At 32.3% G+C, this 23,265-nt stretch overlaps 4 protein-coding genes across 11 annotated transcripts; 2 read left to right on the forward strand and 2 right to left on the reverse strand.

Moving 5' to 3' along the window:
- The first annotated feature begins 8,046 nt into the window (after positions 1-8,046).
- On the forward strand, positions 8,047-12,399 carry LOC126877265 (katanin p60 ATPase-containing subunit A-like 2). 5 transcript variants are annotated; one of them, XM_050640079.1, is made up of 9 exons: positions 8,090-8,283; positions 8,654-8,724; positions 8,798-8,854; positions 9,141-9,338; positions 9,456-9,744; positions 9,931-10,099; positions 10,158-10,288; positions 10,477-10,676; positions 10,827-12,399. In XM_050640079.1, the coding sequence occupies exons 1-7, from the start codon at positions 8,221-8,223 to the stop codon at positions 10,226-10,228; spliced, it is 918 nt and encodes a 305-aa protein (XP_050496036.1). In that variant the 5' UTR covers positions 8,090-8,220; the 3' UTR covers positions 10,229-10,288; positions 10,477-10,676; positions 10,827-12,399. The 5 variants fall into 5 exon arrangements, with proteins under 5 accessions (XP_050496039.1, XP_050496036.1, XP_050496035.1 ...); XM_050640078.1 differs by having other exon boundaries at positions 10,158-10,270; XM_050640080.1 differs by having other exon boundaries at positions 9,465-9,744; positions 10,158-10,270.
- On the reverse strand, positions 12,385-15,692 carry LOC126877271 (survival motor neuron protein-like). 4 transcript variants are annotated; one of them, XM_050640101.1, is made up of 5 exons: positions 15,500-15,692; positions 13,727-13,909; positions 13,487-13,601; positions 12,630-13,097; positions 12,385-12,561 (listed from the first exon to the last, which is right to left on the reverse strand). In XM_050640101.1, exons 1-4 carry the CDS (start codon positions 15,578-15,580, stop codon positions 12,835-12,837), a joined length of 642 nt encoding a protein of 213 aa, XP_050496058.1. In that variant the 5' UTR covers positions 15,581-15,692; the 3' UTR covers positions 12,385-12,561; positions 12,630-12,834. The 4 variants fall into 4 exon arrangements, with proteins under 4 accessions (XP_050496058.1, XP_050496061.1, XP_050496060.1 ...); XM_050640104.1 differs by lacking the exon at positions 15,500-15,692 and adding an exon at positions 15,038-15,157; XM_050640103.1 differs by lacking the exon at positions 15,500-15,692 and adding an exon at positions 14,099-14,141.
- Positions 15,144-16,954, forward strand: LOC126877274 (adrenodoxin-like protein 2, mitochondrial). Its single transcript, XM_050640108.1, has 4 exons — positions 15,144-15,439; positions 15,841-15,953; positions 16,118-16,250; positions 16,620-16,954. Exons 1-4 carry the CDS (start codon positions 15,291-15,293, stop codon positions 16,708-16,710), a joined length of 486 nt encoding a protein of 161 aa, XP_050496065.1. The 5' UTR covers positions 15,144-15,290; the 3' UTR covers positions 16,711-16,954.
- A 2,242-nt stretch (positions 16,955-19,196) lies between these two features.
- Positions 19,197-22,996, reverse strand: LOC126877269 (dual specificity tyrosine-phosphorylation-regulated kinase 1A-like). Its single transcript, XM_050640096.1, has 4 exons — positions 22,949-22,996; positions 22,342-22,427; positions 21,363-21,487; positions 19,197-20,295 (listed from the first exon to the last, which is right to left on the reverse strand). Exons 1-4 carry the CDS (start codon positions 22,957-22,959, stop codon positions 19,759-19,761), a joined length of 759 nt encoding a protein of 252 aa, XP_050496053.1. The 5' UTR covers positions 22,960-22,996; the 3' UTR covers positions 19,197-19,758.
- Between the last annotated feature and the right edge of the window lie 269 nt (positions 22,997-23,265).

Genomic DNA, 23,265 nt, shown 5'->3' on the forward strand with positions numbered 1-23,265 from the left:
ACAATAAACCATGTTTTTTCTCGATTTTACATGTTAGCCAATGATTCACGGCAAAAGCGTCGACTGTAAAAATATTTGTAGTTGCAATAGCAACAAGTATGTTTTCTCAAATAGAAAATATTGGGAGCGTACACGCTGGCAAAACAAATTCATGAATAGCTCGTCCTCTGCTTGTTATTTGTTTCGATACTGTTAGCAAACAAATTCATGAAACATACTGGTATAGCGTAAAATGAACATAAAAGTTTTGCGTACACTTGAGAGCTGAACTTTGGCTGTTATACGTATATTATATATATACGCACACAGTTATGTATATGTATATATATATAGAAAATTCCTTAGAACTTTGAGCTTAATAACATATTAAAATCATTAACATTAAGGAGGTGAACTTTACTTACTAATTACCAAAGTTTCTTCCGCCAAATAATACATAAAAATTGAAAAAAGATAATGTAACTAGTTTTAACTTTTTTTTGTGTTATAATTTGAATCACTCGATTTATCCGACTGAGGATGGTCGATCACAATCTCAATTTATACATATTCTCATCGCATGAAATAGATCACATGAGGGATTTTCAAAAGTCGATGGAATATTAATGGCGATTAATTATTTACAGGTGTATTCTGTGCGGCTAGAGCAGTCTCCTAATGAATGATTGAGTACCAGGAATGTTAGCGGTAAACAGGATTACGGCTATGAATGATTCTCTAATGTGTATATTAGAGATGAATTTGATAATTTATCCTCATAATATGCAATCCGCTTTTAAGTGGAAATCATAATTAACAATTTCTGTTTGATCAAATATGAAGAGCAGATAAATCGATACGCTTAAATCAATATCAGAATTTCTTAACATTTTTATCAAATATTTTAGCACTTTTCCAATTTAATATAAAATAATATAGAATAACATAACTGTCATTTCTTTATAAAGCGAAAGAAACTTGGGACAACCTAATAGGAATTTACTTTTATTATCCATTATAAAAATGGATTGTTAATCCTCTAGGAGATACGAACAATATAATTGCAATTAATAAGGAATAAGCTAGCATAACTTAAACCAGCTTTTGCAGAAAGCTATTAGCTGAAGATGTTTATTAAACAATGACAACATGAATTTTCTTAAGTACCCCATTTGCTACTTAATCTACTTCGTAAGTACTGTGTGTCCTAGCCTTCAAAGGATGCAATTTTAACCAGAATGTTTCACATTACCTACAATTACCGTATTGTTTCCTTGTAATATAATTTATATTTACATTATCTACGTTACGTTACATTCTACGCGTTAATGTAATGTGATTTTTATTTCTAATCGAAGTTATTTAAAATTTGTAGTATCTGAATAAAAAATTAACAGCCTGCAAAAACTTCACAGAAGCATTAGTATCTTCGAAACTATTGAATTCAAATGGCTAATATTCTTTAACAATATGCACTCGACGACGTTTATCGAGAGAAGTATGTGACGTAATAGTTAAACTTTCAATTCATATACATATATCGTTTATGAAAAAGTAGTCATTCTGCTTTTGTGATCTGTGACACACTATAAATTCTCATAAGCTAACTAACGCGTAATCTTCTGTAACGTATTAATATAATATAGGTATGTATATCTCGACTTTGAGCAACCAATTGGTGATAAATAAGCTTTAGTACATACACGTACTTTCTTACACGTAACAAGAGACCAGTTAACATCTCTGCTCTTAAAAGAAAAACGAAAGAAACTGTGAAAAGCTGCAGAGTTCAGGTCGAATAACACCAGCTCAGATAAATGACCCTCTAACTTACCTTTGTCCTCATCGACGTCAGTGATTTTAAAGCTAGTTATAAAGTGCACTTCTCAGCCAGCGTCCACGGCAGTCAATATTATTTAACGGGTCTTAACGCGATGTAAAAAGGGAAAAAGGAGGAAAGAAGGAACAGGGAAGCAAAGAGAAGAAACGAATTTTTCATTTTCTCGAAACTGGATCAAGTTTCAGGCTGCTCGCCAAAGAGTCTGTAGCTAACGAGACAAGATTAGACAAACCGCGCTTTAAAATTTCCACAGAACTATAATAATCCTCGAAATCAATACGATTCGTCGATCCATCGCCTGATTAAAAAATGAGATAGGATGAAGCTCACTAGTCGGCCTTTGAACTTTCAATAGTGCTTACGGCTCGTATACTCTAGTTTGAATGCTACAATGTAAGCCAAGTCAGCTGTAACTAGCGTTCGCGTGATTGTCGCTATCTATTATTCACGCGTTACACGTTCACCAGACAAACGCGTCTACCGGTTGACATTGTTTTTCTGTCCTGAGTTTCAAAGCAATTATGTTGCTTCGTGTAATCAAATCTCGCCAAACTAACGATAAGTTCTTGTTTGATCTTACACAGTTACTAAAACTATACAAGTTAAACCAATCTAGCCTAAACAAGTAATATCGTTATATATTCTTTTTTTAAATCTATATATTGTTTAATAAATCGTGGTTAGGATATAGTAGCTGACAAAAATATTCGGACAAATATATTTGTAGAAACATTTTAGGAGTGTATTATGCATAGTGGTTGACTATCATGGGCGTGTTGGTATTATTCGAAACTAATCTGAAAATCTGTATGGAATTTGTAAGATATTTAGTACGAGTACTGTGCATTACTGATATGTACACAACCGAGACGAGATAACGAAGGTATTGCTCTCCATCGTTCATCGCTACGCGTTGCCAATAGCAACGTATAATGCATATATATCTCGCAAAGACCATAAAAGTACCCAATGGAACCACGTTTAATATTTGATAATAATGTCCCATTACAGTTTCGTCATTTTCAATTAATTAAACACGATCCTCTCTTTAAAAATTAGAAGATAAAATACGTAATACAAATCTACTCGAAATCTTTTAAACCTTACGGACGACTACTTATGGTCTTTAAAAGCAGCAGGGATTAGCAGAATATTAACTGCGGATTTTTCTTGGACCGCAGCATGCAATATGGAATATGGTTATTAAATGTACACTGAAAATTTCATATCCATAAGATACTCGTGCTTGTAGAAACCTTGAAAATGAATTCTTAACCCAAATAGTCGACCGCGATACTCGAGAAATTTTGTGAAGCTGACGTCAATACCAATATGTACCGTCGTTGTGCTATTATTTCGTGATAAGGATAAGCCGTATTGATTGCACTTCCATTTCACGGAATTAATTTTTCCACACAAAAAGTGATAACGATAATCGAAAAAAGAAAAATATACTACCACTTTTCGTATCAGCATACACAAGCGCACTCGATTTTACACGAGTATACAATTTGCAAATTCGACGGAACGATCGGATTTAATTATTTTTTCGATATTTCAGGCATCAAGTTCTATTTACACATCGAACGTTGAAATACGGCGAAATACAAAATGTACAAACCACTCTGGACATTAATTAACTTTAAACGTTATTGATTAATTAAAGAAACCAACCATTGTGTTGATTTTTACATTTTGAAAAATTGTTATCCACTTTTGCTTTGTTTAAAAATTGAAAAAAAATACGTTTATTGTAAGTCACGAGTATCTCTTTTATTTATTTAAACTTTAGATCAAATATTACAATTTATAAATATATCATTTATTTAGATATACTTGTAATATCTGTTTTATAAGTTTCTACAACCATTTATCTATTTATCTATTTTATTTGCACATAATCTTTAAAGACTGATTTTGTAAAGAATAAAAAATTGTGATTCTATTTAAAAACGATCGTGTCAGACTCAAGTGATAAGCGATATATATTTCAGCGATATATATATTCAGATTTCACCATCACATAAACGGTGCATAAACGGTGCTATTGGAAACGTTTCACAATGGACGTCTTACAAGCGCCTGCGATGTCCGTCATATGTAAAGCTATACCACTGAATCACGGCCGACATTTAGTGATTAAGGTCGATCACTTAGAGCTGTTAATCCGACATAATGGCGAGCAATACATCGAAGACATTATTGGAAACACAGTTACAGTTCAATTTCATTGAGCTTATTTGCAAATAAATGTGTACAATATATTTTAGAGGTTTTAAATATTATTGCTGACTAAACTTCGCGTCTGCGCATACATCTTTCTTTAACTTTTTTTGCATTTTCTTATCGACGCATGAAGACGAAATGCGTAAATTTTATTATTTATTTAAACATTACTATATTGTGCTCAAAGTAGCGGAATATCGTTTTATTATCAATATATGAAGAACTAAAAGAATTAAAAAAGAATTAAAAAAATATGTAGTTCAATCAATACTTCGTGTATTTTTCTATCTCCACAAGACAATATCCGGACGCTTACAGTTACGCTTACAGTATCAACAAAGATTTGTCCAGCCATACGGAATAAGTCGTACTCGGTAAAAGTTTAAAAGTATTAACCGCACGAACTCCAGAAACACTTTTCAAGTAACTTTCGAACCAATAAATCCCCGAACTAAGAACTGTCATATTTCGTCTCTATTTATCGAATATTGTTAGAAAATGCAACAAAAAAAAAAAAAAAGAAGTTAAATAGAAAAGTACTTGGAAACTTAAAAGAAAAATCTCGAAAAATCTCTTAATACTTTTTACTGTCGTCTTGAGACGCACCATATGTTAAGCTTCTTCGTAGTTACAACTTTTACCGCAGATGTAACGAACTGACAAATGCTTCGAATGGCGCGCGCGCGTCGACGCCTACACTTAAATTTTAAATAAATGTTTTTAAATAAATGTTTAAAATAATACATTAAATGTATCAACTTTGTTGCGCAGTTTCATTTAATTTCTTACGATATGGAGGGTTTAATTACGTTTAAGATATCTATTTGAATCTTTTAAATTCGAAGTTTTTTAAAAAATTACCCTAAACTTTATAAAATTAAATCGTCTTTCCACTTTGTTGTATCATAAAACAGTTACTTAAATTCAAACCTTACCGTCGTCTTAAAATATTCTATATTTTCCTCGTCTTAAAAAATCTCCCTACAGAAAGAATAAAGAAGAATAAATTCCCATACGTTAAATTTCGCGTGATTGATGGAATACATAACGATAACGAGAACTAACTAGCGACAACAAGCAACCATTAGCAAGGACAACTGGCGACTATAACTGTCGTCTCTATGATGTATGGCGACTAAGGAGAACAGCCAGCAACTACGGATTACATGTAACAACCAACTGCCCCACTTCTAAAAGGCAACTAACTTGCAAACCCTTTGATGGTTTCTGTAGCGTGATATACCCCTTGAACGTGGTTAAAGAATGTGGTCGCCGCTGGACGGCCGTTTGACAGCAGAGCGATCTCGCCAATTCAAAGCTTGACATTACAAACTACCGAGAATCATTAGGCTCGTTATCGAGCATCTAGCTTTCAGAAGGTGCTTTATCATATGATACGACTTCACGATATTCTTATAGCAAGAAGAATAGCCAACCTCTAACAAAACAAATTTTTACTAAGTGCTGCATGTGAGCTGCAGGCCGGCCTACTAGGGAAATTTGACGAATGAATAAACTAAAATATATACGAATATATTCGTTATATCATAAAATGCCCGCATTGTGTTCTCTAACACCATAGAGGAAACTAAATTTATATATTAAAAAATTGGAATACCTGTTATAAGAGAGTTAATTAAATTCTAACCTATCGATGACTCCATAAAAACCTTTATTTCCTAAAAATGTATATCTTTCAAATTCTCCTTAGAAAGTATCATAGAGAAAATATGAAACCTGAAAAGTACATCACGCTGATGCCTCGATCAACCCTCGTGCTTCGCAGTCCATGTGTCCGAGCGATGAATTCCCTCCAAACAAGGAAAAACCAAAGGGTGGTCTTCTTCGAAGGACGTGAGAGGGTAAGGGAAGCAACGGGAACGATGATCACGCGATATACTGGCGGCGTACGTATAGAACGGCTGTTGCGAGAGAGTTCGCAAGAAACAAGAAGAAAAAAGGAATCGTAGGCCGACGCGACTATACGCTGTCGACGGACAAACAGCGACTGAGCCTAACTGAAACGAACTCTGTCGCAGTATGAGCACGGGCTACGTTCGCGGGTCGATCGAACACGTTCTGCGTCTCTCCTCGGCACCGGCGTCAAAACCACCCCCGACGAGCGCAACGCACTGGTGCACCTGCAATATTAACCACTGGTCTTTCCTTTTTCGCGCGATATTAATCAGCACCTATGATACCATTTCAAAGACCGCAATCAAAACATTAAATACCGCATTAAAGCCATACAATAATTCGCAATATTCATTCGTAAACGTTATTGTATATGTGCTTAATTAATCGTTATTATGTTTCGAATGATTTACTACCTCGTATTCCATAAGCAGATATATGGTTCATTTTCACCTCAAGTACGATATAATTTGTAACAAATATTTATAATTCACAATGTAAAATATTTATAATTCATTGGAAATATTTTTCTATCACGGTATAGTGGTCAAATTTCACAAGTGGTTAAATCACAAACATGTGGTAGTCAGAAGCTATACTCACGACATGACAAATCATGAAGATGTCATGAAAAATGGCGTCCGTCCATATATATTCAAACGCAACGAACAAGTTCGAACTTTTCGAGAAGAAACGATTTGTTCGATAACATCTGTCGCGAGCTTCTCTTCCTTTAACGATAACAATTGACAACTAAAGCTCGAGAGGCTCGTAAGGATGAACAGCGACGAGTATCTAGAAGCTATGTACTCACCTGGACAAGGAGACTCCAACACCAAGGACGTTGGAAGTTTCGAGAAGCGAAGATGGAAACTGAAGTAGCACGTCAGGTCAACTCCGGCGAAAACTGCTAAAGAAAGAAAAATCCAACTAATTTGTTTCCAACAATAAAATGAAATTAATTTGTTTCACAAATTATTAACTGGATATTATTCAAAAATTATTCAAAATTCGCTTGATTGATTCACGGCCCGGGACATTTGGGTCATACCATTTTGGTAATGGACGAAAATGGCAGAAGGAAGAACGACCGTTTTTTTCATATTTCTCTTTCCCCGGGAAACGATGGAATGCCCGAGCACCTTGTTTCATTTCTTCTCGACATCAATTTCAATCTTTTTAAACGAAATATAATCTGAACGATGAAAAGTTCATTCAAATAATGCTCCGCACCAGACACTCACGAAAATTAAGAAGAAACACGGAAAATTCGCGAATAAAACGGATTTCTTTGTTCCAGTGAGATAATAAACCTCGTTCACGTATTGGTTTTTAAAATCAATATATCCACCAATGTGCACTCGTTTAACAAGGGTGATGGAACGTGCCAAAAATCTCTCAAGGGGGTCTTGGCAACGGAAGAGTCGAAAACGTCACAATTATGAATGAAAAATTCGAATAGTTGCTGATTTTACAGTCGAAACCGATAAAGAACTCCAGATATTCCCCCAATTAATTTACAATAAATTCGCGAAAATGATCGATTGCTGACGTCATTGTATTCTAGAAAGATTGTAAAACGATAAGAATTTATTGAAAAAACTTATATTCGATGATAACACTTCTAATAAGAGTACTAAGAGGAGCGATTCTGTTATTCGATGATAACACTTCTAATAAGAGTACTAAGAGGAGCGATTCTGTACTCACCTTCCTGTCTCGAAGTACCGAACGCAATTAACCGTCCGCCCAGGATGGAACCGTTCGGAACTTTTGTAAGTCACTGCACGGCCGCTGCTTATGGTGGAAATGTAATAGATATAAGTACAGAGCGCGTGAGCGAACTAAAAACGCGATAGAGAAGTAGAGAGAGGATGTTCCGTCCTTGTCTAACGACGCGCGCTTGTACAGGAAATATGTAACAGCGGTATACGAGCAGCGTCAGTGTCCACTAGTGTGCATGCCTGATTAAACAAGGACAGGAAGTATCTATACATGGTGTTCTCTTTCTATTTCCATGTTGCATCCATCTTACTATACAGTACACACACTCAGCTATTCTATCATTATATTTGTGCGTTGCTTATGTGTGAACCAAACATTTCCATGGCAACAAATCGTTTGTCTCTTGTTTGATGCACGGTTTTCAACGGAGTTGAAAGAATTTTTTAAGAGAAACGTAATGGACGGGTTGTTTTTAAAGTAATAAACGGAAATTCTCGTATCCATTGAGAAACGATAGGCGATTTGAAAGTGTCACTATGAACGGTGATTTATCGATGCAAGGTAGTATGAATAAGATATTTTATAATCTGCGAAAAAAGGTAAGGAATATTCTAGATTTTAGATTTTAGATTTTAGATTTTAGATTTTAGATTTTAGATTTTAGATTTTAGATTTTAGATTTTAGATTTTAGATTTTAGATTTTAGAATTTCCACGTCACAGACGTGTGTGTTTTGTTATTTGATTTGTAATATTGCTGCAGTTCTCTTAATAGCTGTTCGTTTCATGCGATACTCGCACATAGTATCTATGACTTTTGCTTCTAACAATTTTTATAATTAGGCTGTATCAAATATTTTTAACGTTCGTGTTTCATGAAAAATCATGTGTAACTCGTTGAATTCGCAAATGTAACAAAAAATTACATGAAAAAACTTATATTATTGTAATGAAAAAATAATTATATTAGGAGGAGAGTCGTATTTCGGAACGTCATCGCAACATATTATACCTTGTATGTGATTATTTGGAACACAATGGGTGAGTATATTATAATTAAAATATATTCCTAGTTCCAATTCTCTTGAATAGTGTCAGTGACCAATCGAAATAGAAATCAGTGGACATCGTGGAAAGAGAAGGCGAAACCAAATTTGAAAATTCGACATCGGTAATTCAGTAGTTAAGAATAACTCAATCGATAATGTAGATTAACTAGTTATAAACAAATATATGAAATATAAATTCAAATTATTCTTATCCATCTAAAAATTGGAAATTAAAGAGCAGAAGACAAGAAATTATCTTCGAGGATTTATATAGTAAATACATTCTTTTGCCCGTCTTACCTAGAGATAAAACAGTTGTTTGATGGTTATCTTATAGTGTTCAGTCATTGCGAAAAATATTTTTAATCAGTTAAAAACTATAATTAATTAAAAACTACATTTTTTTAGGTATATAGACATTAGCGATGTATTATTCCGGGAAGCTCGTCTGTCTCCCGAACATCGGGTCTGCGACAACATCGATTTGGAAATTATCGTTGCAGAGTATGAAAATTATTACAAGATGAAATTTCAAAAATATCCCATATTGTGTAAGAAAATAACTGGAAGGGAAATGACGAGGGAAGTGACAAATGCAAGCAAAACGTAAGAATTTAAATTATTTAACGATATTAAACTTAAACGGTATTCAACGTGTATCCTATTCAACGGTATCGTATTCAACGTATCAAATTCAACGTATCGTATTACAATATGATCCAGTGTTTGTAGAAGTATTGAGACAAAAGCCAAATCTTTTAGTAAACAAGCGAGAAGTGAGCCTGTGAAAGAGACGAATCTACAGCAGAAGATAACTGATGACAATACGAATCATATTAATCTCGCAATGACAGTGACGTCAATATTCCCCAATGAGAGTGATGGACGTTCATCAGAAGAGCTATTTAACGTCCCAATGGAACAATCCATGCAATCGAAGATATTGAAATGCATTGAAAAGCTTTATTCAGATAATACGGAATTACGAAAGATTGCTGAGGACGTCTCATGCGTAAGTTATTTTCGATTAATATACGTATCGTAAAGCTTTTAAACGATAAAATTCCCGTCGATAAATCGTCCAACGTATATCGACGATGACGTGATTTCGGTAACGCTTCAAATATCAAATTACGTAACGCTTACTTAATATAGAGAAGACGCCATTTTATCTTTGTATATCTTTGTATCGTCACAGGAGATCGTAGTAAACAAATTAAATGTACATTGGGATGACGTTATAGGCCTAGAAGAATGTAAAACCGCTGTTAAGGAGGCCGTTGTGTATCCCCTTAAGTATCCTATCTCTTTTGATGGCCCGTTTTCCCCATGGAAAGGTATTTTGCTGTACGGCCCACCTGGTACAGGTAAGATACTCGTATTCTTTTCATTTCTGTACGTGTTTACAAGAAATATACAAAACAGGGAAAACGAAGTTAGCGAAGGCAGTCGCGACAGAATGCCATTGCACCTTTTTTAACATAACTGCCAGCTGATTGGTCAGCAAATGGAGAGGCGATTCCGAGAAGTATATACGTGTAAGTTGCTTTGTCTATGTAAGTTTCTTTGTTCCTTTGTCTATGAAGGAGAGATTCTAGGTATAAAATTTTTATTTTTCGTCATTTATATATAAATAGAATAGTTGTTTGGAAAACGAAATGATATCATATTCGCGATGAGGCAATGAATTTAAGGAATTTCGAATATAATATTTAATGAATAATACATTTGTTAAACTGAACAGGTTTTATTTGAACTTGCCTATAGTCATTCGCCTACAATTATTTTTATCGACGAGATTGACTGGATCGCCACAAATAAAGGAGACTGTATATTGTCTGAACCTGCAAAGAGATTCAGATCAGAACTTCTTTCTAGATTGGATGGATTAGTGTCTAATGAGAATTCTAATGTAGTTCTTCTGGCTACAACTAATTCCCCTTGGTACGTATATCACGTTATTTCAATGTTTTCTAAGTAGAAAATATCGTAATATTTCTCCAAATTCCAAATATGTTATTGTGTTGTTTGAAGTATTCCTTCATTATTATTAGTATAATAGAACGATAATATTTATTGTAAATATGTTATTAGGGGCATTGATGCAGCTTTACTCAGGCGTCTCGAAAAGCAAATATACGTATCATTACCCAATGAAGTTGCTCGACTTGGTATATTCAAATTATACCTTAGCAACCACTTATTAGAAAATACAGATATTGTAAACCACATAGTAAAATGTACTGAAAGATATTCTTGTGCAGATATAAAATTGCTTTGTAAGCAAGCGTGGCTACTAGAAATAAGCCCGATATGGAGGAGACTTGAAAAGAAAGAAACACCTGTTACCACTTTGAAATATGAATTAAAAAGTTATGAAATATTAGCAAAATTGTTAAAAAAAATGTCACCTACAGTTATGCAAATAGATAAATATGATACGCGGAACAAATAAATACGCAATCGTAATGACAGATATTGAAAAATATAAATAAATGGATTATCGTTCGAGAAATCATTCGCATGTGTGTGCATGTGTGTGCGCGCATGTGTGTCGTGTGTGTCATGTGTGTGTGCGTGTGTGTGCGCGCACACGCTATAGGCTAAGTTTAAAATGTTCGGTTGTATTATATCCTTGTATTATATATGTCGGAGATGAAAGGAAAACCGGAGCCTTCCCTTTGCAATTTTGAGGAAGCCTTCTAATGCTTTAGCCTAGATTTTATCATAACTGTAATTAAGCAATTGTCATTTGTAATTGTTTGATATTTGTGAAAGCGAAAGTGAGTTCGAGGTGACAACTGGTCGCCGAACGTAGCCACGGTCACGGGATAAACGTTTTGCCTGACGAAGGTGTGGATCGGTTGTATTGTTCTCCCTAGAAATCGCATAGAATTGTACTTTAGAGATGTCGATATAATGGGACACACGTTGTATTAGGAATCAATCTCCAGACAGAAACTGCCTAGTAACGGCGTTTGAATCTTTCTCGATGTTTCCAAAGAGTATACAACAAACTTTTGACAGAAATTGCCTAGCAACAACGATTGGAACCTTCTCGATGTTTCCAGCGAGCATATAACAAACAAATGCAGTCGGATAGCGAAAAAGATTTTCATCAGATATTCATTCGTGTGATCGCCTTGGAAAGTGATACATCGAGCAATTTACCGAGTGTCTCAGCAATTGTATTCTGTGTTTAAAATTATTCTACACATAGTAAAGAGTTATCCCGTTGACCGTGGATTCGTTTGAACCCCGGAACATTGTTAATAGCGTTAATTAAATTCATTATTCGTGAAACCTATCGATCGTTAATCTCATTATACGTTAAATTCATTATTCGTAAGACATATTATTCGTTCCTCTTATTGTTCGTTAAACTTATTAATCTTTAATCTAATTATTAGTTAAACTTATCGTTTGTTAATCTTATTATTTATTAAACTCATTATTCATAATATTTTGTAAAATCTTGTTTATTCGCGTAAATATATTCTCTGTTTCGTAAAACAATGGCTAATTCAAACGAAGGATCATTACGCGCCTTAAATCCTAATGATAACCCGACATATATATGTGAGTGTATTTTATCAAAAATATGTTTTTTAGTTTTTCTTATCTTAGTAATTATTTTTAAAAAAATAAAGTCTTATATGAAAATAAAGCTGTTCTTTATTTCAAATAATTGAAGTAAATAAATACAATGAGTTTTATATTTTATTATATCTTATATTATCGTTATATTGTTATTGAAAAAATTGATATAATCAACACTTCTTCCTGTTCTCTTGATTGTTTCTTGCTTGTTTCAAACCATGATAATAACCTACAAAAGAAATAACATAGTCCATTGAAAATTTAATATACAATAAAATACTTATATGAAATAATTACCTGTGTGAAAACCACTAATATACCATGACATCAACATACTTGAAAGTGCGTCTGTATCATTATCTGGTAATCTAGTACATTTTATTAAAATTTCGTATTTTTTTTTTTCCAAATAAAATGTTAAACTTATTCCAAATTACTTATTAATATTAGAAGTATTCAGCATTTCATTAGAATTTTTAAATTGTACTTACTCGGCCATTAATTATGGTGGTAAAGGAGGTGCAGGTGGCATTATATCAGTCATCGAATTGAAAGATGGTCCCGATATGAAGTGATGTGCACAATCCATTTTTTCTACATTATATTTTTTCGAATTTACATTTGTAGAAAAATTAGTCTCACAAGTCTCGTCGTTCTCTTCATTGAATTTCTCTTCCAAAGCTTTCTTTTGTTGTGCTATTTGACTTTGCAAACCTTCTGATTCTAAAAGAGAACTCAACTCGACTTTCTCTGTATTACCATAGCCTAAACACAGAGTAAAAGAAATTTTTGTCATTTAATAGAATGGCTGAGTGACATTCAGTTACTGTCCTTACAGGCAATGTACTAGAATTTCCCATGCATAAATGTATATGTATAAATGTTTGCCTTGATATATGTAGTAATAATCACTCGTCTAATGAGGAGAATTATATTCCAAGCAGCTAATAATGAACAATAAGTAACATGCATGTTTATGGTTCATGACCCTATATCCCACGGGTCTCTCCATAGACATTGACAGGTACTCCTGCCGAGTTAAGAACCTGCTGAATGACACTGTGATAGACTATGCGAAAGCCTTTACTTCATATATATATATGTATTTTTAGTACATTTCTTAATTGACATAACCATCATGCTAAAGGTATTACCTACAAATTTTACAACACACGTGCCATTGTTTTCGTAAATTTTTGATATTATAGCTTCATAAATTTCTCCATCCTCTGAGTATATTGCACGACAAGGTGCTCCTATGATCCATTTCTATAGAGAAAAGATGTGTATACAAATAAATATAAGTAAATAGCAAAATAAAATAATTTGCTTCCTAATCAATATATTTAATAATATTCTGTATCAAATTTGTAATATTCTATCAAAATCACAACCTTGTGTAATTTACTTGCGTGTTTAGGCTGCTTAAGATTTTGTAGGTTTTCTTTCGGTTGAGAATTTCCAACATCCATTCCCATTCGCTTGATAACTTCTTCTTTTGCTAAATTTATTGCTTTATCATATGCTTCTATTAATGCACTATCGTCCCAAACATTATCATTGGCTGTGTCTGTATCCTTTTGAGATAGCAAATTATACGTTATTAATATCGATACAAGTATTTTATTATCAAACTATTGCAAATTATCATATATGTCATTTTTCAAAAATTGACTAAAAGGTAATGGATACTGTTAATTACTATTATGCTAAGATCTTGTACTAAAATAATGTTAAAACCATTACGTTTCCATTACCATACATACGTTTCCATTTCCTCGTATAAAAAGAACATTCATATCATCATCATTCATATCATATTTAAATATTGAATTTGCTTCTGAAATATTAATTTGTCTCATTTCTTTAACTCTAACACATTGTAAACAATGATGACATTATACCAACTATAATACTAAAAATCTATTCCCCATTCATTCGAAAGATTATTTTTTGAAGCAAGGTTAACATTGAATGTTCCCACACTTCAATAACTGTATTTTACTTTCTTTACAATATCTAACAATATATTAGAATACTATAAAAAAATATTGTATGCACAAAAAACTGTTTATAGCGAAATAGCAAAAGAATTAATCACATATTATAACTAAAACGAGATTGTTAAGTAGATTATATTATACTGCATATGCGTTAGTGTTTCAGCTGGTAAATATAGTTTTTATATCTGAAGATAAATAAGATTTAATTCTATAAAATTGCATAATGAATTATACATCTATTTATTACTATTCGTATTTCCCCTTAGTTGTATGTTGTCAATAGCATCAATCACGAACATATAAATAAATATAGAAGAAACCTCTATATGGTTTCTTCTATATGGAAATGAAAAGGGAAAAATGAACATGGAAGACAAGAAAGTTTTCTTCAGGTTTAGCGTATGCGTGATACGCTTTGAATGTCTCAGATAAAGATAAAGATACTCTGCTCATTTCTATTTGTTCCGCAGAACGAGAAATTTGTTGTCTTTCATATTGGTTTTTACGATTCAATTTTTGGGCAGTTTTCCCTAGCGAGTGTCGGTCCCTGTTTGATATAACCAGACCGTAATTTATACAGATATGTATTATAGATATATATTTGTAAAACTGAAATCAGATGAAATAAATGTTGCCTGAGGTTTTAAACGTTTAATAAAAACAATATTTCATTTGGAAAAAATGTAAGATATGTAAAATTACATATTGATCATTTTGCTGGTCTTGTATCATAAAACGTGTGGCCCGAAGAGCACGTGTCCGGTAGAGATACGTCACTTGTGTTAGGAACCGTTTTATAACCTATCACAGTAAAGGAACGTCGGCAGTATAGCAGCCGAAGAATGCCGTGAAAGTTTCTGTACAAAGTACAATTGATCTACAATTGATATTTTCCGCAATACTTATCTGATGTTCGGTCAGGGTGTCCCATACTCATGATATTTATGACAGTGGAATGGCGTTAGTAAATCAATTACAAAAATTTTCGAGATCAATTCTCGGTATTGCATCAAATTATTCAAAATATACAAGCAACACAACGTTACCCTTTTTGCAGGCAACAAGAGGAATATCGACCACGCAACCACTTTCAGAAAAACAAGAGTAAGTGATACAAATTTTCTTGTGCTTTCCTTCTTTTTTTAATAGAATTTCAGTACTTACCTTCCAATATAAAATTGGTGTCAAAATAATAATGCTAATAATAATGTCTAAGAAATTTTTCTCTTTGTAGGAGTATAACATCTAGAAAAATAACATAGTATTAATAAGAACAACATTGACAGTGAACAACTAAAAATATAACACTGTTATAAATATATGATATACGAATTTTATTTATGTATTATTAAGACAAGTATATCTTATTTTTAAATTATTTCTATTATCATAAGTGATACATATAATTAAGGTATAATTAAGAGAAGATTAATTGAAGAAACACAAAAAATAAGGAAAATAATTATATTGAGATAATTTTTATCTTTCATAAATATTATTTTCAGAGTAAATATAACGTTTGTTAAAGCAAGTGGAGAGAGAATCAAAGCAAAAGGGAAAGTTGGAGATACTATATTAGACATAGTAGTAAATAATGAAATTGATTTAGATGGATATGGTATGTTTTAAAGAAGCATAATTTACTTAATTTAAAATAAATAATTTTGAGGTAGAAAATATTTGAAAATTTTCATTTTTATCGAGTTTAATATTCTTATTATTTTTAACTTTTGATACTTTATTATATAAGTATGTTGTAATATTAAAATATAATTGATATAGGTGCTTGTGAAGGAACATTAATTTGTAGTACGTGCCATTTAATATTTTCGAAAGAAGTTTATGATGCACTTCCTGACAAACCAACAGATGAAGAATTAGACATGTTGGATTTAGCATATGAATTAACAGATACGTGAGTTCATAATAATCAGTATCAAATCATTCACATTATTAATTCTATTACCTTTTAATATTTTATAAAGTGAATTTTTCTTTGTAAATTTATGTAAAAACAGGTTAGTATTGGGTATTTCGAAATCTGCATCTCAATGTAGAATTTCAAATCGCTATCTCTACGAATACTACGAAACTGAAATTATAATAAATTTTCATAGTTTTTTATTTATGACCCTATAATCATTACGAATCTATGTTGGAATTAGCATATTTACAATGTTGATTTTCAAATGGATAAATAGAAATCTTATTGTGTATTAGTATTAATTTGTATAGCAATAAATATATTTATTGACATATTCAGTTATATAATATTTAATTTCAGGTCACGGCTAGGCTGTCAAATAGTAATGTCTAAGGAACTAGATGGAATTGAGGTAAGAGTTCCATCAACAATTAATGATGCAAGAGCATAACTGAAATTATCTATAGGTTTTTGAAAATTTGTATACAATGTTATACATCTCTTGTTAAAAAACCCTTGTTATAATTATTAAAATATTGGTATTAAAAAAATATAATAAAGAATCTTGTGTTTAAATGTGAAGCTTATATATATACATATGTTATATAGTATAATTGCAATTTTGATATTTGTACATTGCCATTGTAAAAAGCCTATCCAATTATGAAGAAAATATATCTTTTATTTTTAATATACAGGGTGTCAATTTTAAAACGTTCATCTAAATTATTTTCGTTACTATTAAAGATAAGAAGAAATTACTAAGGAAGACTTAAATGGTTTTAAGATGTGTACTTGGTTATGATAAAAAAGACTCTTGTGGAATAAATTTTGCAACTTCTGAAAGATTAGATAAAAGCTTAGAACCTAAAAAATAATTTGAAATTAATTTCGTTTAGATATACTGTTTGATTTCTTAGCTGTGGGCAAGTTTAAAAGATCATCAAACTCATGGTCAACAAAACAACAGAAATGTACATGCAATGCTTTTTCGTTTCACAACAAGTTATCTGACACTATCATCATTTTCGTGGCACATGCAACATTATCGATTCAGTATAGTAATGTTTTGGATTGAAACAAGTGTCTCGACATTGGGGCAAAATATTTCAACCTTTAAGGACTAAAATTAAAACTTATGAGTTTGTTTATAATTTTAATAGATTTTATTAATATTGTTTTTACTGGTTTATTAATTACAAGAAAGTTTGTAAAAGACTGAAGTTTTACGTAAAAAGTACAAATATTCTTTCAACAAAATTAGTCAAATCACATCATTATTTATACATATTGTATATAAATAAAATATGCGGATATATTACTTTACCCTAGAATTAAAATTCAATAATATTGAGGAATCTTATTTATTCAGATTTTGTACATTATCGCTTCTAACCTCGGATAATAGAACAACAAATTAAATATTTTTAAACAAAAAAACTTTGTTCCTTTGTTTGATTTCCCTTGCTCGCGTTTCTTAACTACTTAGATATAAAATACTTACGTTTTCGAAAATTCATACTTTACAAGCTACTAAACGCTTTATCTGTTCAGAATAATTTATTGTTTTCTTAACTAGGTACATACCAAATACATCTATTAAGTTGGTATTTCTCATAATTACCAGTACATAAAGCTAAAACACTTTTGTACTATGCTTGTTATACATGGATCTAACAAATAATTTAACTTGTGTATTGTCGTTTGTATATTTTGTTACGTGTAAAATATTCTATTTCTACACTACTTACAAGTTCGATAAAGTGTACATTACACATCGTGAAATTTACATATTTTCACTTGGTTACCCTGCCCAATTCGAATATAATTCAGAACGTATGTGCTATATTTATATATTCTGCATTTGTTTTGTATATTATGTACACTGATCTGATCTTTGTAAACGCGAGTTTTACGATATTAATGAGAAATTTGCCAATTTAATGGAAGTTGTTAATTTTTTCTGGCACGTTTCACGTTAGCAGACATTTTTCTTAAGTTACAGTCGAAAAATGTTTTTATGTAAAAGAATAGGAATGATTATTAGGAAGTTATTTTAAGATGACAAGATATTTCACGTCTTCTATTTAAATATAGCGTTAAATTTTAATTCCGTCAATTCGTATATACTCGTACATCGAATTTCCTTTTCTCATGTCATTTCTTTTCTTTCATTTCACATTTAATTACAAAGATAAAGTGTAAGTACGTTGCTCATAAAATTAATATCAAATGTCGCAAAATATACAAAAGTAAACTAAGAAGAGGGGTACATATTATTACACAAACTGTCGTTCATATTGCATATGTACATATGCAGTATAAAAACAATACTTTTTAGTTTTTAATCTCTTGTTTAAATAATCCTAATATCTAAATTTGTATCGGTCATTGATTCGATATAACTGCGTTTATTGGAAGTAATTAAGCTATAGCCTGCGCACAAGAGAAGAAGGAACAAACACGTATAGTATACACGCTTAAATAACAAAATTAAGTCAGTTTACGTTCAATGTGAACTTGATCAAAGTTCCAGTCTCGAATTATAGAGTTTCTTACTATCAGTTTACAAAATTCGATATTACGATTATGTACCGTATTTGAAAAACATAAAATGCTTTGTTCAATTTTAAATAAAACTAATATTTACCGAAGCGAATACGAAAAAAATGTTATCATCAAACTCAATTTTCAATTATCAAACTTAATCCAGCACAAATACAAATGTTCTTCGTGCTTTTTTACTTTTACTACTTTTCAACTCTCTATAGTTCGAGATTTGAGTTCCGCTAACTTTCTTTCTACTGCGCATGCGCAACAGGAAAACTTGAATTACACGTAATAGTAAAAAGTTCGAAAATCTTATCCTTTCGTGGCAGCGAAAGTAACCTAGGACTAGAGGTTCCATAACATTAATAATAATAAGGCAATAATATTAATATTAATAATAATGTAATCGAGTACTACTAACAATATTAATAATAATAATAATAATAATAATAGTATGGTAATGGCAAGATACACGCGGGTATAAATTAATCATTCCTTTCGTAATATCTACGACGTCTTCGGGATATTCTTTAGAAATTACTTTATTTCTGGTCAATATTCATTAACGAGCAACTTTTCTCTCTGTTTCTTATCACGATTTTTTTCACTTCATCACAATTGTACCGTTAGAAATTATTCAAAACATTGTTAAAATGTCCATGAAATATATGCAATTGCCGTATTGAATAAGCGAGTAATGAAGTTGCTGTTTCACTGAATAAAAGTGAAATCTCCAATGCGTGTGCTCAAGTATATAAGTTAAAAAAAGATTGGTACATCAATGCCTATTATTCTTAATCAATATTCATCATTTAACAATTAGGACCGAATTTTTACAAACCAACTCTAAACCACGACCCAATTTACAAATAAAAAGATCGATGTGTAAATTAACTATCAACTATTAATCTCCAATCCTATGTGAAGATATAATGTTCGGACCAAATTTCTAAACTAACGTGGACAATTCATGCGGACTATTGGTGGTTGCTGCGCTACTTAGATCCAATGTGGCAGCCGGAAGACCAGGACTGACGCTGCCGGTTGCTTCCCGTGGCAAATGCTGCGATCTATTTAGCTTATTTCCAGGACTCGGTGGCGATCTATCTGCTGGTGTATCCGGTGGCGTAACCACGTTTCTGTGTCCGCTCACGTTCAGATGATTGTGCGTCGCCGCGATCGGAGCTGGCGATGAGAGCAACAAGGGCGGTGGGGACATTGACACGTGTCGATGATGATGATGGTGATGATAGTGTTGGTACTGTGCAGCTCGGCCGTGCGTTGCGTGGCTGGTATTTAGTTGGTTCGTCACGGGCCCGACTTTCGTTGGGCAGCCAGCATGGTGGATGGTTAACGGGCCACGTAGTTGTTGTTGCTGTTGTAGCTGGGGCTGGTTCTGGTGCTGTTGCAGCTGCTGCTGACGCTGCAGCTGTACCGCCGCTTCGCACTGTTCGCGCGCTAACGCCTTCACGGCATTCGTCTTCTCCTACGAAATAAGAATGATAGGTTAGGTTGTAGTCAGGGGCCATAACAAATTAAAAAAGTTATAATATAAGAATTTACATTTTAGTTGAAATGATTCTAGTTACGAATAAGTATTAAAGATGATTCAAATCTTTTTCGTTACCGATAACCATGGTGAAAACTCTTTTGGATTACTTTCAGCCATTGTCAATCTTATTGTCTTATTATACTACATGCTTGAAGTAGAAGGAGGGGTACAGAGAAAAAGACTTTTTCTCGGCAAATATAATCGTTACTCAATTATTTTGTTCAACAGTTTTACAAATCTCCCCAAAATAAACGAGAATACGAAAATACACTGAATATCGTGTGTATGGTTATTTATAAAATCCCCTTGAAATAGTTGCGATCGCGGATCACATAAACAAACGAACCTGTCATTCTACAGAGTATCTTTTTCGGTGAAATTATGCAAACGTAAATGTAACTTCGGTAGAACTCCTCGAGAACTTGTAAGCTTATATGACTCTGACCCAACCAGTCCATTCTAAAGTGTATAATTTATAAAAGGGGATTATATTAATACGCGGAGGATGTGGTAGGTGGTAAGTTTTGCATATGAATGTTTGTTGATACAACGAATGGTTAAATGGAGGTTTTCATGAATGTGATAAGGACTAGATCGAATGTTTTAACATTTATAACTAGAATGCGTATTTTTATACAAGTTTGTAGTTTTACGAACATAATCAAAGAAATAAAATTTTAATAGAGATTTGTTTTCTTATATACGTATATTTTAGCGCATTTTATGCATTTTGCGCCATTTGCGTACTTTTCAATTTCGCACGAACGTATAAAGATCCGCAATATAATTATAACGCTTCTTAAAAATGTGAAAAATCCTGGTTTCCTAAAAGCTTGCAATTGATTTCAGAAAAATTTTTATGAACTCTACCAGATAAATTATGGTAACTCTGAAAAACAAAATTTCACGATAAAATGATTTCCGGGTAAAATACACATAAAAGATGATTTAGACGTGTTTGAACGTGTTCGTTTTCTTTTTTAATAGCGATATGTTCTTACCCTCTGCCACACGAAGACGTTATGGACCATTGCGCATCCACAAAACACGATGCCAAGGCCTATGAAAACCGACGTAACGATTGCCGGCGTCGAATGAAACTGGATGAATGTATACAATATCATACCTGAAAGCATTGTTAGAGGATCATTATAACACGTATGCCATAACAAGCGGGACAAAGAATCGGCGCAAATACATATTCTCAATACATATAATTCTCGAAGCGTAAACTATATACATATGCTTTTAATTGAAATTTTCAATACTAGTTGCAAATTATTTTTCAATTAATTTATTATTTAAGTCTTTATATATCAATTCTCGACGAATAAATTACTTAAATTATAGAGAATCTATCTTCAGACAATAGAGAATTCAATATTTTTGGTCGTTAAGTAATTTACAAATTTCTAAAACGATTACGTTCGAAGTTTTGGACAGTATTTGAAGTTTCTAACATGACATTAAAAAAAAATAAATAAATTTTATGATATAATTAAAAAAACATTGTAGTCTATCATAATTTCTATTCCGTCAAATTTATTAAAACGCAGTTTTCTTCTGAACAGAGTCAAAATGTCCGTCTTGAATCGAGTTCAACAGCTTAACGATCGATCGAGCGAATGATAGCTGTGTAAACTAGCATGACACAACGTAAACTTTAGATTAGATCTCGATCCATCCACCAGCCGTATTCATGCATGACATGAATATTCTGTTTCAGCTCTTTATAAATTAATCTGTTAAAACTTCTCTAAAAGACGATCATTTTTTATTTTTCTAAGAAAAATAATGACTATTCGGCGTTAAAATTAACTTTATTTCCATTGGATTTCTAAACTGATTTCATACACTCAGAGATAGTTCACAGTATCTTTTAGATTCATGCCTGAATTCAAGAAAAATTAAACGTATAACTTATGTACTAGTATCTTTCAAAAGGTTAAAGTTGACAGAATTGAAGGAATTGGTTCTTACCAGTTAGAAAGACGGGAATGCTAATGAAAAACCCTCCGACAGCACATATCCGGCTGATGGATGATTTTTGCAGGTACTTGTTACTCCTGAAACAGACAAAATTTGAAGTGAAAGTCAGTTTCACGATTCTATGATAATTGAGCGAAATATAAAGGAACCAGTTTTTTGTTTAACAGCCAAGAATCTTTCAAAAATTCTACTGTAATTGATACTTCAAATATATTTAGTCAGACAAAGGATAATCATAATCGCAACGTTAATCTTAACTTTAATTCAAGGATCAAACAGTATCATTATACATATAAAAGTAAACATAAAGTCTATCCACATTGTTGTTGTTGTTGTTGTTGTTGTTGTTGTTGTTGTCGTTGTCGTTGTCGTTGTCGTTGTCGTTGTCGTTGTTGTTGTTGTTGTTGTTGTTGTTGTTATTATTATTATTATTATTATATGTTATTCTATAATTGATTTTTATTTCTTTATTATCAATATTATTCTATTTTCTATAATGATTCAATTATAGATCTTATTTTTTGTCAATCATATTTCACTGAAATGATCACTTTGAAAATAATCTAATAGTAAAAAATGAAAAATAATCTTTTTCTACCTTGTCTTCATTTTTTACAAACTCTGTCCACCGCCGCAAACCTATTAAATGCATGAAACGACAAAGCAAAGCTGCTTCACATAATTCCCCGCTCACGCAGTGTCAATCAGCTCACGACCGCAAACGATACTGCTAATTTCCAGCGACCACGAACGATTTCACCGTAATTGCCGGTGTGAAATTTACCAATACGTGCTCGAATTGGTCAATAATGGATAGAGCGCTCTTGCACACACTAATCTACCAACAAATAATATTGACTCAATTGAACAACAGCGCCTAGATTAACGGACAAACCGCATGTTCCAAACAGATTT

Source organism: Bombus huntii, unplaced genomic scaffold (genome assembly GCF_024542735.1).
Source record: "Bombus huntii isolate Logan2020A unplaced genomic scaffold, iyBomHunt1.1 ctg00000141.1, whole genome shotgun sequence".
Taxonomy (NCBI): domain Eukaryota; kingdom Metazoa; phylum Arthropoda; class Insecta; order Hymenoptera; family Apidae; genus Bombus; species Bombus huntii.